The following is a 19,031-nucleotide window of genomic DNA, read 5'->3' as shown; positions in this document are numbered from 1 at the left end:
TTATTGACTGGCACACAACGGATGCCAGTCAACAACCTTTGGGTGGAATTAGAGAAACGACAGGTTTAAGGTAGAATCCCATCGATGATCTGTGGGATGGACATGGCCATCAGAGATCTTACTCTGAGCAACCCCTTTACAAAAGCAACTTTGGAGGCCTTCGACAGGATACAACATTTGCACCAACTATCCACCACACCAGGACTGATATAGGAGGCAGACTCACATCAACTGAACTCCGGAGTTTCAAAGCTAACAACTGTGTTCACTTTAAACATGGTCCTCAAATGGTGGCCTCAATAAAGCCCATAAAGGAGCCTTGGCTAATAGACAGAACACTGACTCCAGGATCAGAATATCAAGATTTCAAAGACAGTACCTTTCCATTAACTTTAATCTACTTTATGTATTTCTAACCTTTGCACTACACGTATGATAGTTCTATATCGCTTCACCATGTTTTATGTGTTTCTATGTACTTGTTATAAGTCTAAAATCTCAAAATAAAGATTTTAAAAAATTTGTAAAAAAATGTGCATATATACCTTTGCACTGCAGCTCAGAACCAAAATGTTTTGTGGGTTGTAGTAAAAATTCACATAATTTCAATCCATTTTAAAATGCGTAATGCATGGGCAGAAAAAGTTTAAGTACAGAAAAAAATAGTTTTCATGCAACACAGAGGAAGAAACTGAAATCAAGAGAAAACTAGCTGGACACATTTATTACATTCCATCCTTTTTATTACACTGCTCACAATGGAATAAAGATTGAATTTTGTTGCAAGCCAATCCTTCATATAGAGCATATATAACAAATGGTAATTTTCCCGGTGACAAGGAACAAACAGAAATCAAGCACCTCCTAAAAGCATTAAAATAGGTCAAAAGAGGTTGATCTACACTGTCTAAATATACCATTACATAAAATGTAATAGTAAGGATGTCTATTCAATAAAATTCAATAAAATAATAATTGAAAATTAGAATATAGTCTACACTCTACATGATATTGTAACTATTTTATCTGTTTGATCATCTCATCTTTAAGCCTTCTTTTAGCTTGGTTCAACTCTTAAATTGCGATAAGGTTGCTGGTTCATGTATTTATTTTCATTTTTACTTTATCTTTAATATGTTTATTGTGATAAAGTGTAATATTGCTTAACATTTCTTTTGAAATATTGCCATCTAGTGATGGAATTCAGTAACAGATTTTGTTCCCAACCCCATTTTTTTTCTCTTTAATGCTCAATATTTAAACATCAAAGTATATTGGATATATATTTATGCATTCTATATTATGTTTTTTTGTCCTTTTGGATTTTAGAGATGTTTTTCCTATTTTTTTTTCTTTTCAAATAATGTTTAAGAGTAGTGGCCAAGAATACATAACTTAATCCCAATGCAGTCCATTAAGCATCTAAGAGACTGTATGGCAAGACCTAGACAGAGAATAAAGTTCAATGACACAGTTATAGTACAAGGTAACGAAGTGTGCCCACTGCCCAATGCAATGGTACATGCAATTAGGGGTTATTTATAATTATCGGAGCTTAGAGTTGATTCAGGGAATTGAACTGAAACATGAATTGTAAAATTAAAGCAAAATATCCCTACTGAAAAAAATAAAAAATAACTCAGTTATAATCACAACCAGGCTATTTTAGTCTAAATTCTACAGATTCAGCTTTCAATTAATTACAATTTTAGTTTAGTTTAAAAAAACCTTATGGCTAACGCTATTGCAGGGGTAGGCAACAGTGCCGAAAGTTGCCAACCTTTCGGCTGGGGAATACCTGAATTCAAGATGCAATGGACTCCCATTACTCTCTAACCAGGCTTTACCTTCAATGCATGTCATTAATCATAGCTCTAATTCCTCATATCCCAATCGTAAAAAAATAATGATGTATCTAAAAGTAATATGAGTCCCTAGGACATCCATTATAAGAGGGGGTTCCTAGCACATTTTACAGAACTCATGCCCATAAGATTTAGTGTTGCAAACATTGCACATACATTGCATTTCTCACTGTAATCTGGGGGTTCAGAGTAAACTCTGAAGTCTTGGGAGTTAATTGGAAACAATCAAAGATGTGTAGCAATGCAGTGAGCACTATTTAGCTAACCAATATGTTAATTGGAGATATTATACCTTATGCTGGCTAGTTCCAGTGATTCACGGTACAGAGAAATAAGTAAACATCTTCATGCATGAGATTTTTGCCATATTGATTTTTTTTATTGAAATTCCAGTGTGAAATGATTTTTGGGAACTGACCCCTACCTTTAATTCACTGGTTAACTATATCAGCCGCCTCATAAGGTATAGTCACACAACCACCTCTCCCCCCATAAATTGTACCTTCATTACCCCAGGTTATGAATAATCATACTGGATCTCATAGATTACTTGCTAAATTCGATGTTCACATTAAATGTCTCCAAAATAGTGAAGGTTTTACATCAGAATCCTATTTTCTGTTTATATACAGAAATAGTGAAATTGTAGTGTAGCGCTAACAGATAAACCAACCAATGTGCAAACTTTTGCTCTTAAAGTGTCTGGTTTCTATATGTTTGTAAGTGTTTAAAGGTTTTACACTAAGTAGTGGTAAGTAGCTAAGGACATTTATTTAATTAAAACTTGGAGATTTTTTTTAAATTTCTATAGGCGCCCTTATACACACTTACACTTAGTTTATATACAGTTGTAATCAAACGTATTCAACCCCCATTGAAAATCAGGCATATTGTCAATATTTACAGACTTTCAGCTGTTTGCAATGAACAAATCAAACAAAAGCAATTGAAATAGCTCAACATAACGAATGCTTCAAAAGGTTTCCCCAAATTCAACTGAAAATGCAACTTATAATGACTTCTCCAGTCTCTTTTTCTGCCCCTTCCAGATTCCACTGTAACCACTGTTCCTTCAACTTTGAACTTGTGAACTATGCTTCCAACGGTGTCTCTAGGAACATTCAGTGTCTTTGCTATCTATTTATATTCTGTTCCCACAGCCAGATTAAGAGCCCAGTGGGCCTGGTGCTGACAATTACGAAGGGTGCCTAATTACAGAATCTTATCGACCAAAAACACTAAAACAGTCATACCTCTTAAGCGTCATGTATCTGATGGAGATCGTGTTGGAGGGAAACTCATAGGATGCAGCTATAAGAAAACACATACTCTATGCTAATCTCTCTCTAATTTATGCTTTCATCTTTCAGGTAAATCCATACACCCTAACAGCAGTGTCCAGTGAAGTAGGAAGTCAATGGGTGGGGGAAAAAGATTGGGCCACTGACTTGAATCACTAGTAAAGTAATAGAGGTCCAGGCACTCCTTGGTTCAAGACATGCACTTTATTAGGAACCACAACAGCAACGTTTCAACCCCAAAAGGTCTTTGTCAAGCTGGTGTCAGTCACGTGACCAGAACTGCCAAAAAGGGGCATGTTTGTCCAAAGAATTGGAAGGCCAGCCTGGCATCAGTGTTCTTATGTATCACATTGTCAGTGTCCCCATGTGCCCAGTCCCCTAATCTCCCAGTGTCTCAGTGTCCTCATTTTTCCCCGTGTCCCAATGTCTCAGTGTTTCCTGTGTCACTAGGATACTAGGGGACACTGAGAGACATAGTGAGACATGGGGACACTGACAGACCCGGGGACACTGAGACACTTGGGGACATTGGGAGACATAGGGGCACTGAGACACTTGGGGACACTGGGAGACATGGGGACACTGGAAGACATGGGGACACAGAGACATTTGGGGACACAGAGAAATGGGGACACTGGGAGAAATGGGGACACTGGGAGAAATGGGGACACAGCCACTAGGGACACAGAGACATGGGGACACAGACATTTGGTGACACTAGGGACACTGAGAGACATGGGAGCACAGACACTGGGATACATGGGGACACTGAGACACTAGGGACACTGGCTGGGAGGCATGGGGACACTGAGACACTGGGAGAAATGGGGGCACTTGTGGACATAGACATGGGGACACTGGGAGACATGGGGACAATATAGACACTGAGAGACATGGGGACACAGACACTAGAAACACTGGCTGGGAGACATAGGGACACTGGGAGTCATGGGGACACTGACATTTGGGGACACTGGGAGACATGGGGACACTGAGACACTAGGGACACTGAGAGACATGGGGACATGGGTAGCTATGGGGACACTGAGACACTGGGAGACATGGAGACACTGTGTCCCTAGTGTATCCATGTCCCCAGTGTCTCAGTGTCCCTTAGTGTCCCCTAGTGTCTCAGTGTCCCCATGTGTCCCCTAGTGTCTCAGTGTCTCCATGTGTCCCCTTGTGTCTCAGTGACCCCATGTCTCCCTGCTGACTTTCCCTCCATCCCTCACTTCCCTGAGCTGTAGTCTGTCTCTGTAGGCTGGTAGCTGCTGTTTGGACTCTCCCCGTGGATCAGTGATTAGAGAGAGGCATGGAGATTCTGTAACTTCCTATCCCTGCCTCTCTCCACACACAGTGACCCCTACTGGTCGGTGCTGGTATTGCAGAGCAATCTCAGTCTATACTGATCAAAATATCTGCATTTGTATTGCCAGGCAGCCTCAAATACCTGCTGTGCTGGTAAAATATTAGTCAGGTGGCAAACCCAAGAGTAGTGTGTAAATAAAAAAAATATATATTTTTTTTTAAATGGGCCTGGAGCTGCAGCTCCATCAGCCCCTATGTTAATCCGGCCCTGTCTGTTCCTTGCTTGTGAAGGGCGATGATAACTTTGTGGACGCTTCTGTTGACTGATCCATATTCCTAATCAGAAGGTTTCTGCAATTTCAAACAGAACGTCTTACAGAGACCATCTGATTGGTGAAGTGTGGCATTTTGGCGGTGCAAGGATTTCTAGCTACACGGGGGCAGTAGAGAAGGGGACACAGGGGCAGTAGAGGGGGACACACAGGGCAGTAGATGTGATGTCAAGAGGAGGGGGTGTGACTTCCACTGCTCTTCTCCCTTATGGATGCACCTTATGGATGCGCCGGCCCTGCATGCACACTACCCACCCAATGCTTTCCTATGGCAAAGCATTGAATTTGCTTAGATAATTGATCACTGTGAGAGAATAAAGGTAAGTAAACTACCTTTTTTACTCCCTACAGGCGAGGACCAGAGACCTAACTCACCACGAGGCCACTATAGCATTAGGAATGCTCTATGAAGTATGAATCGAAATAAATCAGATTGCTATAATCAGCTATAATCAATTAGGTATTTAAGAGTAAATTGTATACTTTAGTTTCAGTTTAATAAAATATTGCGTCTAATGAATTAACTTGTGTATCTGATCCTGTTCCTTACTGTTAGTATAGAGTGCCTTTCTTGCTCTACCTCTCTGTGGCGATGTCTTTAACCCCTTAACGCTGTTAGGGCGTACTATTCCATCCAGCATTTAGTGAGCCTAAACGCCATTAGGGCGGTATAGTACGTCCTAATGATTGTGGGCTCCCCAGCCACAAGTTTTTTACCTGGACCTGCGATCCGCTGCGATCCTGGATGCTAATCAGGTTTATGGATGAGCTAATGGAATACTACAGGTTCAATGAGCCCCTTTTTGGGGGAGTAAGGCACAAATGGGGGAGCAAGGCACCAAAGAGATAATTAAGAGACACAAATGGGGGGAAGTTAGAAACACAAAGGAGGCAATAGATATAAGGGACAGTATGACACAGAGTGGGTAAAACATACTGGTAAGTGACACAAGAGGGGCATATGAAAAACTAAATTGGGTATGATATGCTAAACATGAGGTAAGCTGTCCAAAAGGTGGAATAAAAGGACAGAAGAAGGATTAAGAGACCACACAAAGGAGCTCAACACAGAAAAGCAGGAAAACAATGGCAAAAGGGAAAGGCACAAAAGGTGAAAAAAGGATTTGGGTAAAATACACAAAAGGGTCAAAACGATGGGTAAGATCAATAATAAGAGAGTTTAGACACACACAGACCTACACAGGCAAAATGCACTTTGGGGGAAGAAAAATGTTTCTTCATCTGTGTTGCTAAAAATCTTTCCACCGGCCCTTTCCACACCTGGTGGTATTTCTCATATCCTACCTCTAACTGGGACGAGATCTATATGTTTATTTCTTTAATTCTACCTTTCCTATTGAATTTAGCTGAGTCCCTCCCTGCCCTCCTACAAATATTTCTATCGCAAATATGTTGATTGATTCCATTTAAAATCTGTACGAAAACTTTGAATATCACTTACCCCACCCCTGAGATGGATTCTCTATTAGTCATACTTTTGGGGTCTAAGTATGTATATAGAGCAAACAACTTAGAATACCAAAGTTTGTCTCACTTTTTATACCTGAACAGTGATGTCGCGAACAAAAAATGTTCCGTTCGCGAATAGCGAACACGAACTTCCACAAATGTTCACGAACGGGCGAACCGCCATAGACTTCAATAGGCAGGCGAATTTTAAAACTCACAGGGACTCTTTCTGGCCACAATAGTGATGGAAAAGTTGTTTCAAGGGGATTAACACCTGGAATGTGGTATGCCAGAGGGGGATCCATGGCAAAACTCCCATGGAAAATTACATAGTTGATGAAGAGTCTGGTTTTAATCCATAAAGGGCATAAATCACCTAACATTCCTAAATTGTTTTGAATAACGTGCTTTAAAACATGAGGTATGATGTTGTATCGATCAGGTAGTGTAAGGGTTACGCCCGCTTCACAGTGACAGACCAAACTCCCCGTTTAACGCACTGCAAACAACCGCAAACAGTCCATTTGCACAACCGCAAACTCCCCATTTGCACAAGGTTGGATACCAAGCTAGCCATGTCCCGTTCCTTGTCCTCACTGATGTCATTGAAGGTCTCTTCCTCCACCCAGCCACGTACAACACCAAGGGTCCCCGAAAGGTGACAACAAGCCCCCTGTATTTTTTTTTAAATGTACACTACTGTTACACCAGATATGAGTTGCACTGGTGTGACACTGTGCCCTGGAAGGCCCTGAAACGCACACGTGTGAAGGAAACTGACTGCTATCATATTACAGTCAAAAAAGGGTTTTTTTCTTTTAAATGCAAGCTATTGTGCCCCCAAAACGTTTGTGTGTGGGGGTGCTGGAATGACGTGGGCCAATGGGAGCCTGAATCAACTTTTGGCTCCCACTGCCCCTTTAAGAGCGTGCTCGTGACTTGAGCCGTGCTCCTAGTGCCAGGCGGGCCACGTGACCGATCACTGCGGTCAGTGCACGCGGCTAAGTCAGAAGAGGAGATCAAGCCGCATTAGGCTCGTGTGGAGGCAGGAGTGATCCAGCCACACGCGGCTCAAGCTTAGGAGCCAGGTCGGTCCTAGGATAAGGTAAATACAGCCACAACCACTTATCCCAATCACACACCTTTCCTAATGTCCTATCCCATTAAAAGCATATTACCGCGTATTTAATTAAAGATAGACCCCCTACTTCATGCAGGTTACCGATCGATGGTTCGATATTCTGAGCCCTCTCTGATTTACTGAACACGACTATTCGATATTCCCACAAATTTTATATAGCATTTTATGTTTGTTTGAGACCACCTTAAAAATATTGGATATCGCTAAAAATCATGATCACTATATACTTTCTCTACAAACCTCTAAAACGAACCAAACTACTCATCCATCCGCTATACCACTTTATCGCACCTAGAACTAGTGCCCAGTTAAAATACTTGACTCTTACTTACCCACACTCAGTCATGCCACACACATTTCACCACTACTCTCACTGAATCCCTCTGACTACAGCTAAATTCATCTTGTACATCAGAACACTACTCCTAAGATTGGGTTGTATCCATGTCTCAGGTCTTTCATTTAGAATAGGGGCAGCTTCGGTCTCCTTCAACACTGACACTCCAGTGCATATTATTAAAAGATTGGGCAGATGGAAATCCTCAGTCTACAACCAATATATTCCTCATCCCGAGAAAGAAAGGAGGAAAGCTTATAAAAGTTTGGCTTTGTAAATTTGATGCAATAAGTGTGTTTTTCTTTAATACCTTTTCACCCTCTTTGCATGAACCCGATTTACATATATTACTAATATGTTTCTGAACATATATATTATATTATTCACTCACTCACTCACTCTCTGGGCCGGCCTAAGACATCATGCTGCCTAGGTCCAACGATAAATGACTAATGTATAATAAACACAGGTTACTGGCTATGGGGGGGGATAATGTATAATAAACATAGGTTACTGGCTATGGGAGGGATAATGTATAATAAACACACATTACTGGCTATGGGAGGATAATGTATAATAAGCACAGGTTACTGGCGATGGGGGGGATAATGTATAATAAACACAGGTTACTGGCTATGGGAGGATAATGTATAATAAACACAGGTTACTGGCTATGGGAGGGGGGGGGTTAATGTATAATAAACACAGGTTACTGGCTATGGGAGGGATAATGTATAATAAACACAGGTTACTGGCTATGGGGGGGTAATGTATAATAAGCACAGGTTACTGGCTATGGGAGGATAATGTATAATAAACACAGGTTACTGGCTATGGGAGGGATAATGTATAATAAACACAGGTTACTGGCTATGGGGGGATAATGTATAAAACACAGGTTACTGGCTATGTGGGGGATAATGTATAATAAACACAGGTTACTGGCTATGGGGGATAATGTATAATAAACACAGGTTACTGGCTATGGGAGGATAATGTATAATAAACACAGGTTACTGGCTATGGGGGATAATGTATAATAAACACAGGTTACTGGCTATGGGGGGATAATGTATAATAAACACAAACACACAAAAAATAAAAAATAATACAAAAAAAAGGAATGCAGCTTCAGAATTAATCTAAATTGTATGCTGTCTAGGAGGTGGGAGGGTCTGGGAGGGAGGGTCTGCTGCTGATTGGCTGGAATATGTCTGCTGACTGTGAGGTACAGGGTCAAAGTTTATTCAATGATGACGAATAGGGGGCGGGCCGAACATCGCATATGTTCGCCATCCGTGGCGAACGCGAACAAGCTATGTTCGCCAGGAACTATTTGCCAGCGAACCGTTCGGGACATCACTATACCTGATTCTACAAGCAGGATAAATATCTTGATCATACATTTTTGCAAAAAAGGATTATTAAAAGGAAAAAAAATAATTTTCCCTTTTATTTTCTTTCCTTTTCCAGTAATGCTTGTATGTAGCAATGCAACTTAAATTGTTACTGCAATAACTTGATAATTTCTTGTTTTAAATCTATAAATATGAAGTACATATTATGGTTGAAGTGAAGTAAATGAATAAAAATGAATGTTGAAAAAACATGAATACCATTATCATTGCCTGATAGTACATATTTCTTACTAGACACCTGCGATACTAGATACTAGCAAATGAGGAGGTTTTCGTAAAGAAGTATGATGCTGATAAATGAAAATACAAAAAGTAGAAAACAATATAATATAATGGATAATATAATGGATTGTGAAACGTGTCAAAAATTCCATTTGGAAAAAAGTGCAAGTTGTCTATATCTTGCATGTTTAAATATTTACAGAGATTTGTGTCACTGTTTGTCCTTCCATACATCTCTCATCAACTCTTTTGTTTGGTGGGAGTGCCACGGAAAATGATTGTGCTGCTTTGAGGTATTACATCAGGCTTTCTACTTCTTGTTGGACCATAACCCCCATCATCATTTTTGCAACCTACTTTTACCATTGACTTAACACAGTCATGAACCTTTCGTATCACCTCGATGATAAGCATGGTGTCATTCTTTAGATAAGAAAGTATCACGAAAACAAGTGATTCATGGAAAACCAAAGAATCGTGACCATTTGAGACTGCGTAGAAAGGTCCTACTTGTCTTTCATTTAATATTTATAGTTACAAAGGAGGAGCCACATTCTTCCCTTAAAAGGTAGCTGCCTCCTCTATCTGCTACATGACAACGCATTTGTGAGAAATGATGGCAGTGATGAAGTCCATCATTGTATTTACGTTGGTAGGTGTTTGTTTATCTGCCAACCAACGTGGTAAGTGATCAGATTTACTAGCAAATTTTTACTTGTGTTTGATTTATTCTTTTCTTGATTAAGCTTTTTATCATAAGATAAATAAGAAAACTCTGGTAAAATTTGAACAGAGAAGCCATGTAGAGTCAAAGACCATCATTTACTCAAGTATCCTAATTTTGGGGGATGTGGTTAAATTAATCATAATTGTATACAAATTGTAATAAAGAGATATGAGAATACTACATGTCTAACAGGACTAAGTAAAAATATATTGCTGAATTATTATATCGCAAACTGAGAATTAAGTTAATCCATTTCCAGCATGGAAAGAGTTGCAATAAAACACCTTATAATTACGAATACTTAATTAAAAACACCAACAAATTAAGCAGTGCTGTAACATTTATGGATATGAATATAATATATTATATAATATAAGTAAGTATAATATATTTAAGTAGTACATTAAATTGAGAGATTGATGCAAAATTAATAAAATAATCCTGCTAGTGAGTTTAATTTCCAACCTTTGAGATTTTTTTTATAGATATACTTATAGATTATACAATTTTTGATACTCAATAAATGAATAATAAATCATTTTAACTTCACAAAAGATAGTTCTTGTTGTCGCAACCTGCCTCTCTCTTCGTTTACCTGCTATATGCTGTTAGATTGTTAGGGTATGCGTCTGGCAGGTTTGTTGCCACCTTTTGAGTTAGCGCTGTATCTAAATCCTTTTTTTTTTATTTTTTATATAGAGTTATAATAGAGTGAAGCCAGAATTTTAATGTACTAGAAAAGACGTATTGTAGACAATAAAATGTAGAGACATAATGTAGCAGTGGAGACTTTAGAGTAGATACATGGAGAGAGAGAACACCAGCGGAAGTCATAGGACACACTCTCGATTGTGATTAGGGAATTACTTAAATAAATAGATGTGCATTAGAATTTGTAGAAGTATTTGTCGAAGGATAATATGATGGTTTGTAGGGATTTATCAATCCTGTCTCTTATAATATCAATACTGGACAGATTAACAATAGGGAATAGACGTTTGTTCTGTCCTAATCCCCGAGATTTAGGTTTGCATCTAATCAGAAGTTATTTCCTTTTTTGTATTAGGCTCACGCCCATTTTCATTCCCGGGGAAGCCGGTTCAAGGAGTCTCTTCATATAAGAGAAGTTTAGAATTCAGCAATACTGGATCAGTCAATACCAACCCTCACAAAAATAATCTAAAAATACACTCTCAACCAGAAACATTTTCCCTGGCGAACCCTCATGCTAGGAACAATATTCCCGGAGGTAAGTGAACATCTACAACAGTCGACTAATTAGTCTGGTTATAGGTTTAACATTTTTTCATTTTCTTTTGCTCGAAAAATGTATATGTTCTCATCTTATTTGTACAGTAGAATATGAGTATGAGTATTTGTTTAATATTTAGTATAATCATGTTAGCATGACCATTTACATAATATATTTATATATATTAGGCAGAATACTACTTTAACAAGTTTATAATGCCTAGTTTATACCCCCCCCCCAGCACAATATGTCTCTTTGCTAATGAAATGTAAGAAGAGTAACCTCTACTTCCAAAATTTAGCATTCGACAGTCAAAAAGAACTTCCAATAAGTGCAAGATACAGATGTGTTCAATATGGAAACATCAAGGAAATTGAAAATTCAGTTGGTTATTACTCTTGCAAAGCCCCCAGGTTACCCATGCCCAGTGCAAAATGAATGATTAATCATTTAATTGAGGTTGCATTAAATTTACTTTTCTTTTTATATTTTGATATATTTGACCAATTAGCATCACTGTGATAGTTCTTTACTTTATTTTTGTTATTTATCTAATTATGTTTTGATAAGTAATCCCTGCACAACCTATTTTAAAATATATACGTCCTAAAAAACATTAAAATATGAAATCCATCACATTGACGATTGCGGCGGTGTATAGTGGGGAATATATTTAAAGTACAGTTGCTGTGTAAAATTTATTCCTAACCCTTGTATCTTTGCACATTCTTTCCTTCTTCTTGTATATATGATCATGACCTAATTGTGCTTACACTCTAAAAAATACAACTGATTTCTGCCAATTTATGTATATATACATATATGTAAATATAAAGTAGAACCTACATACTTGTGTATATAATTTACTTATTTAGTTTAACACATAAAAATAGGACTGTAAACTATATTTCAAACCATATAACGTTGTAACTGATACACCATAACATGATGTATACTGGATTACATGGAATGACATATGTTCTATAAGTGTATTGTAATGACAATGTTTTGTAGAGGTAATAGTGTATGATGCTATATGTAGGCATTAGCTTAATGGCATTAAATACTACAGATTCACTGTGGAGGTGACTCTCTTATCATTTAGGACAAAGATTTAAGATGTTTTTAAGAACACATTCTTTGTGGTGTACAATGCATATTAGTTACAGTATGAAAAAAAAATAATAATTTCAAAGCGCTCCACCACTTTCTGTAAATGTAATGGCATTCTCTAATGACACATTTAATATATTACTAAACAGATGTCTTCTTTGCGTTAAACATTTAATCAACCAAGGCATATGTTAGGTAAGAAAATACTGTTGGAGCTTACATGAATGAACATCTTCAGTAAGCCCTTCCTTTGAATGCCCAAAAAGATGGTATAAATTATGAGTCAGGTTAATATCCACTGGAATTGGTTTGCCAAGAAAAATAGTCAAATTCCCACATTGGCTAACTTTCCAAATGAATGACATAGGACCAATCGAAGGAAAAGGGAAGAAGTGTAGGCAATACATGATAATAAATAACTTGTTTAAGTAAGTAGATAGGAAAAATATACAGTTGTCAATTATAATGATACGTTTGGCAATCAATACACCATGTGTCGCAGAGTAAAGCAAAGTCTGAATTACATATGCATTTCGTATTCATTTGAGATTGTGTTTCCACAGCTAACATTCCACAGCATCCACAGGAAGCACAGGCCAAGCATGTTAAAGATTCAGACAGTACTGTACATTCCGCTGAGCAGACATCCTTAAAGCGAGAAATTTACAATCACTTTGCACAAACCGCTACAGATCCGGAAGTGCCTGCTATTGTAGAAAATGCAGGAGAAGAAAATGTAAATTCTTCCATTGTCAATGATTCCTCTCTAAGCAACAATAACGAAGTAGAGTCCTCTAATTCTTCTAAATCATCCTCTGAATCTTCCTCTGAATCTTCCTCTAAATCTTCCTCTAAATCATCCTCTAAATCATCCTCTGAATCTTCCTCTGAATTGTCCTCTGGATCTTCCTCTAAATCTTCTAGTGATTCTAATTCCAAACATGTACCTCAACACCAAAAATCTAAATCCAGTAGTGAAAGTAATGAGTTATTTGCAGAGAGCAAAAACCTTTTACAATTTGTGAAACCCAATCCAAGCTTTCAACCCTCAAGAAAAAACAATGTTTATAAACAGTTTCGCAGTATCAGAAACAATAATTCAGTAATAAATGGAGCGAGAGGTAAAAAGCAATACAGGCGTCTGAATTCTCGCGGATAAACTTCTCTGGAACGTGAGAATGTATCATTGATAATTATTGGCAAACCTATTAAAATATTACACCTGTTAAAATCTAATGTTTCTTCTGATTCACTTCCTCAGATCTGAAATTTTTATTCCAGAAATGGATAACCCCCTCAGCTGAAAATGTACTGCTTACTCTTTCTCTGCTTGATCACTTTAACATTAACTCCCTATAGTAGCCCAATAAAGCTTCAGCATTATGTCGAATATGTGTCTGGTTACTTTACAGAAGCCATTAAAGAGAAAAATAAAACAAAGCAAATATAGCTTGATGTGGATGAAATACAGTGACTTTAGAGGACTACATAGATTTCCAGCAAGATAGTATAGGCCAGGGATAGGCAACCTTCGGCACTCCAGATGTTGTGGACTACATCCACCATAATGCTCTTGCACCAATAACACTGGCAAAGCATCATGGGAGGTGTAGTCCAAAACATCTGGAGTGCCGAAGGTTGCCTATGCCTGGTATAGGCTATAAAATAACTACTTGGGTTATTTCCCCCCAATTTTTCTTCTACGCATCATCCTATCAGATGATGTAGAACAAAGCCCTGCTTCAGAATCTTTATTTTGTTGTGTACACTGTACATCTATTACATGTATGACCACAGTATTCTACTACAAACTCTTGATCAGGGTTAGGCAACCTTCAGCACTCCGAATGTTGTAGACTACATCTACCATAATGCTCATACAGCCATAACCCTGGCAAAGCATCAAGGTAGATTTAGTCCACAACATCTGGAGTGTCGAAGCTTGTCTACCTCTGCCCTAGAACTAAAATTGTACCTCTGATGGACTGCTATACGCAATCTTAAACTGGATGTGCAAATAGCAATGGAATATGGGAAAGATGTATCATGCGAATCAGATGGGGTTCTGATGTAAAGTTCAGAATGTTTACAGAGATTCTTTTGGTTTCCATTGTCATTTTTCTTAATTTAGCAATTTGCCCAAAAATTGCATCTGTTTTGCCCTGATCAATCTCTTACTACGTTTATAAAAAACAAAACAAAAAAAACCCTCACTCAGTATAAGCCATCCATTACTTTTTATGGTGACTGCAATATATTTAGCACTGTCTACACAGAGATGCAAAATACTTACATGCATAATTTTCCCATTTATTCTGAGAACAGTGATTTACTTCACTCAAAACCTTTCAAATCATAATAGGCCATCTGAGTTACACCATAATTGGCAGTTGTCAGGTTTAGCTACTATACATGGTGAAAGAGATCTGCTCTCGTCATGGGAATACCTCAATTATAAAACTATAACTCCTTCTCCAAATGAAGATAAGACGAAAGGACTACTGTCACCTCAAAACTATTTTTAATGTAATAATCCTTTCATCGAATTTTTAAAGAAAAATAAATAAAATAAAATAACGTATATTAAAACTCTTCCTTACCTTCAGTATATGACCAGATCTTTCAGCCATATATATATATATACATATATATATGCACCTCGGGTCAGACCTGTTTGAAAAAAACGACAGTCTCTGCACATTAGCAGAGAAGACCATAGAGACTAACTGTTTTCCAAACACTGTCTGACCCAAGGTGCATGAATATTTACATATACATATACTTAATTTACATATACTTAATTTTAAAAAATCTATTTCCTTTCAAAATGTGATGAAAGATAATATTAAATTGTGTTGAGGTAACAGTTGTCCTTTAAGCTTTCCTGGTAACATTTGAGTTATTACTTTGCGTAGCACATTCTACTGCTTTCTGACGAAACATTATAAAAGAGGATGCTTTTTGCGTAGGGTGGAATTAAAGATTTTTAGAAATATATAAATCTGACTTGATAACACATAAAAATACTCAGTATCCCAAAAGAAATAACACAAAAAAATATTAAAACTAATTAATACATGCATAATTGCCACTGCTGGTATCTTTTCTTCATAGGTCCTGGAACCCTCACATTTTAAGAAAACTTGCATAATTACAATTGTATTTTAGTATCAGATAATACAAATTGGACCTCTGGGATAGATCCAACAAGAATCTTCCACTGGTATATTTGTGTGTGTGAGATCATCAGGGTATTCTTGTAGGCGTCAATTTGTATATTCATTTTCAGTGGTCTTGGCTTGCCTAACCCCTTTGCTACCCACCACATTTTGTTATAAAAATATCAGCCAATCTTTTATTTGGAACATGGGGGACAATGCTAGCAAATAGATGTTGGATAAACAGCATTTTGCTGAATAGATATGTTAATAAAAAAAAAAAATACAATTATAAAAATGTACACAAGTACATTTTATGATATATGAATTCTTCCAATGCAGGAATATTGGGCAGGGGGATAAAGTTTTTTTTTTTAGAGAAAAAATATTTAAGATGCTTAGATACCTTATAAACTAACATGCTTTAATAAACTGATATTGTCCTTAATTGTTATAATGCATACATTCTAACATGCTTACTATCTGAGGGGAGGAAATAGGTGCTTACAATTTAAAGTGTTCCAGCAGTCACATATAGGGACCAGAATGAAAGCTGGCAAAGTTTATAAACTTCAGCTCTATGCAAAAACAGACAAAATTTCATTTTGCAGTGTAAAACGAAACAGGTAACATGATTTTACATGATTTTTTGTTAGTGAGAGGGAGAAGTTCCTACGTTATAGCTTTTAACCACAGTATATAAAAAAAAGTCAAATAATTGGCAGTTTTTACATAAAGCACCATGACCAGTTAAGTTATTTAAAGTGGTCATGGTGGCATCAGTGGAGGTGGATCGTGCTGCGGGATGAACTTGGATTCTGCACAAGATCCAAGTTATATTTAATTCCATGAGGAGTGGGGAGACCATGTCAGTAAGGGTTACTTTTTTTTTTTTTTAAACTAAAGACAATGCTTTATTGAAACACCTTTTGGTCAAAGTAACTGTTTATTCTATACTTTATAAAGTATAGAATAATATACTCTTTAGTTGTTGTTTTTTTTTTTTAGTCTTTAGAGGAACAGGGAGACAATGGACACCTAGATGCAGTTAGTATCTGTGTTATTCACCAACATGTGAATACTCAGAAATTAAAGTGGATTTCAAATTTGAAGCCAACATTTTCCAAGTCAGCTACATATACAATTTGAATATTTTAGCATAAAATTAAAAAAATTACTTTAATTTCCTGACTATTCATACTTTAAAATTAATAACCCTATATAGGCCACACATTCACATAAAGCAATAAAGAAAACATTGAATAGACTTGAATGATTAAAATACATATCTTGTCAGCACGCTCGTTTCGAGGTGGACCCTGTTTCATTAATTGATTTACGTTTAGAACTTTACTCTACAGAAGGTCATTTGTAGGTTAAATCCCACCTGTTGTACCCTAAGATGTGGTACAAACTATCTCATATGCAACCATAATTCTAAATACATTAAATACATTTAATTTGGGTATGGGATGATTATTGTAAGCTTGTTTGAGCAGGGTCCTTATTAACCTATTGCTCCTGTAACAATTGTCTAATTTATTGTTAAAATTTCCACTTTTAAAATATTGTAAATCGCTGCAGAATAACTTGGCGCTATATAAATGTTAATTATATTTATAGATTATTTACACAGAATGCAGGTAAAAAACAAAACCTAGATATTGAACGTATACTACGCCTCTTAAAGCATGGAACTACAAGCAAGTATTCCATGCAAGTAAACCTGTCAGTCTGAATAGGATATTAGAATATGATTATATGTTTGTAATGAGTTATATGAGAGACACACTCTCACAAACTGAGCTCAACTTTTTAAACCTAACAGACATCGTGATACAGTGGAAAAAATGTATTAAGGCTTGTTTACCTTACAGTTAACGTGACAAAATCTACTTTATTTTCCTAGACGTACTTCACGGTTGAGAACACACTTTCAACTGGTACACTGCTGTCTTCATGGTAATATTTTCACATCCAGTTTAAATAACCCAAAGCAATGACAGCTACCAAGACTAATCAGCGCAGTTCTACATTTACTTAACTCTGTGCAATCCATCCCCATTCTCCCTACACACACTTTTATATTCCAAATCTATCCTATATACTCTTTGTTCCCCCCACACATTGTACACCACCTCATCTCTTCTCCTCACCACTCTTCATCTACTCCCATATCTCCAAGCCTTTCTGATAGTTTGCAAATGTATCTGAGCAATTCTCCATCTTATACTCCTTTTCTTTTTATTCTCCTCTCTTATGATCAAAATCACTCCTTACCCTTACTTCCCTCAACCACCTAACAACCTCTACATTTCCCCCTCTCTGCTACACCCCCTTCAATCATCTCATGCCCTGCACTCATTTCTCTCTTCTTGCTCTCCTATTCCCAAACAATCTCATCCTAGACCCCTTCCATGCAATACCCACTCTCAAGTCTCTCCTCCTACTTGTATCAGCTGCTGATGTCTCTCTGACCATAGGGCCCTTCACCTCCTCTGCTCATACTAAGCCTACCAGAAACCGCATGAACGTCATCCCAGTACCTTGTAATTTCTCCTTATTTACCAATGTTCACTGTGCACCGTGGAACTCCCACTCTGTCTGCAGCAATTTGAAATCTACAGCTCTGCACGACCACTAATTTCAGAATCTCTCACCCTACTAGCACTCACTGGGACCTGGCTGACCCCCTCTGATATCGCTTCTCCTGCTTCTTTATGTTTGGTGACCTACAATTCTCGAACACTCCCAGACTTAACTGTAAAGGAGGTGGTGTAAGCATTCATCTCTCCCCTCAATGCACGTTTCAGTCAATTTTCCCTGCCCTTGCCTCATCTTCCTTCGAAGTTTACACTGTCTGCTTATTTAAGCCCATTTCTTTTTAAGAATTGCCATCATTTATCACCCTCCTTTCTTTCTGGCTACCCCACTTTCTCTCCTCTATCACTCCACTTATCCTTGGGGATTTTTTTAATCCCAATCAATAACCCTAACAGCTCTGATGCCCCTTGACTGCACTCTGTAACCTTCTCCTATGGCCTCATGCAATGGTCTAACTCAACAACTCATACAGCAGGAAACACTGTTGATCTCATCCTCACCAATCTTTGTACCACCTCTAATCTCTCCAGTGTTCTAGTTCCCCTATCTGACAACCATCTGCTGACCTTTGTACCCTGTACCCAAATCACACCACCCTCAGTATATCAATCTTGTGGAAACCTCCACACACTCCTTTTAACTACCTGAAAAATATGATGGAATCTACTATATTTAAACATTGTAAGAGACCCCGGTTACAACCCTGGCACACTATGCTGACTCATTACCTCCAAAAATGCTCCAGAACTGCTGAACTCTGCAGCGCAAAGTCTCATTCTGCAT

At 37.7% G+C, this 19,031-nt stretch overlaps 1 protein-coding gene across 1 annotated transcript; it reads left to right on the top strand.

Moving 5' to 3' along the window:
• Window positions 1-9,967: 9,967 nt before the first annotated feature.
• Window positions 9,968-13,645, top strand: LOC134574730 (vitellogenin-1-like). The gene is made up of 3 exons (XM_063433829.1): window positions 9,968-10,077; window positions 11,188-11,370; window positions 13,050-13,645. The coding sequence occupies exons 1-3, from the start codon at window positions 10,008-10,010 to the stop codon at window positions 13,643-13,645; spliced, it is 849 nt and encodes a 282-aa protein (XP_063289899.1). The 5' UTR covers window positions 9,968-10,007.
• Window positions 13,646-19,031: the final 5,386 nt, after the last annotated feature.

Source organism: Pelobates fuscus, chromosome 10, assembly GCF_036172605.1.
Source record: "Pelobates fuscus isolate aPelFus1 chromosome 10, aPelFus1.pri, whole genome shotgun sequence".
Classification (NCBI taxonomy): domain Eukaryota; kingdom Metazoa; phylum Chordata; class Amphibia; order Anura; family Pelobatidae; genus Pelobates; species Pelobates fuscus.
The sequence above is the reverse complement of the archived record's forward strand: the minus strand, read 5'-3'. Positions and strand labels throughout refer to the sequence as shown.

What these genes read in the sequence shown, in the direction of transcription:
- LOC134574730 (XM_063433829.1), top strand. Translation starts at nt 10,008, where the DNA reads ATGATGGCAGTGATGAAGTCCATCATTGTATTTACGTTGGTAGGTGTT. An exon ending in TTTATCTGCCAACCAACGTG is followed by an intron (nt 10,078 to 11,187) that starts GTAAGTGATCAG and finishes TTTTTGTATTAG; the next exon opens with GCTCACGCCCATTTTCATTC. An exon ending in TAGGAACAATATTCCCGGAG is followed by an intron (nt 11,371 to 13,049) that starts GTAAGTGAACAT and finishes GTGTTTCCACAG; the next exon opens with CTAACATTCCACAGCATCCA.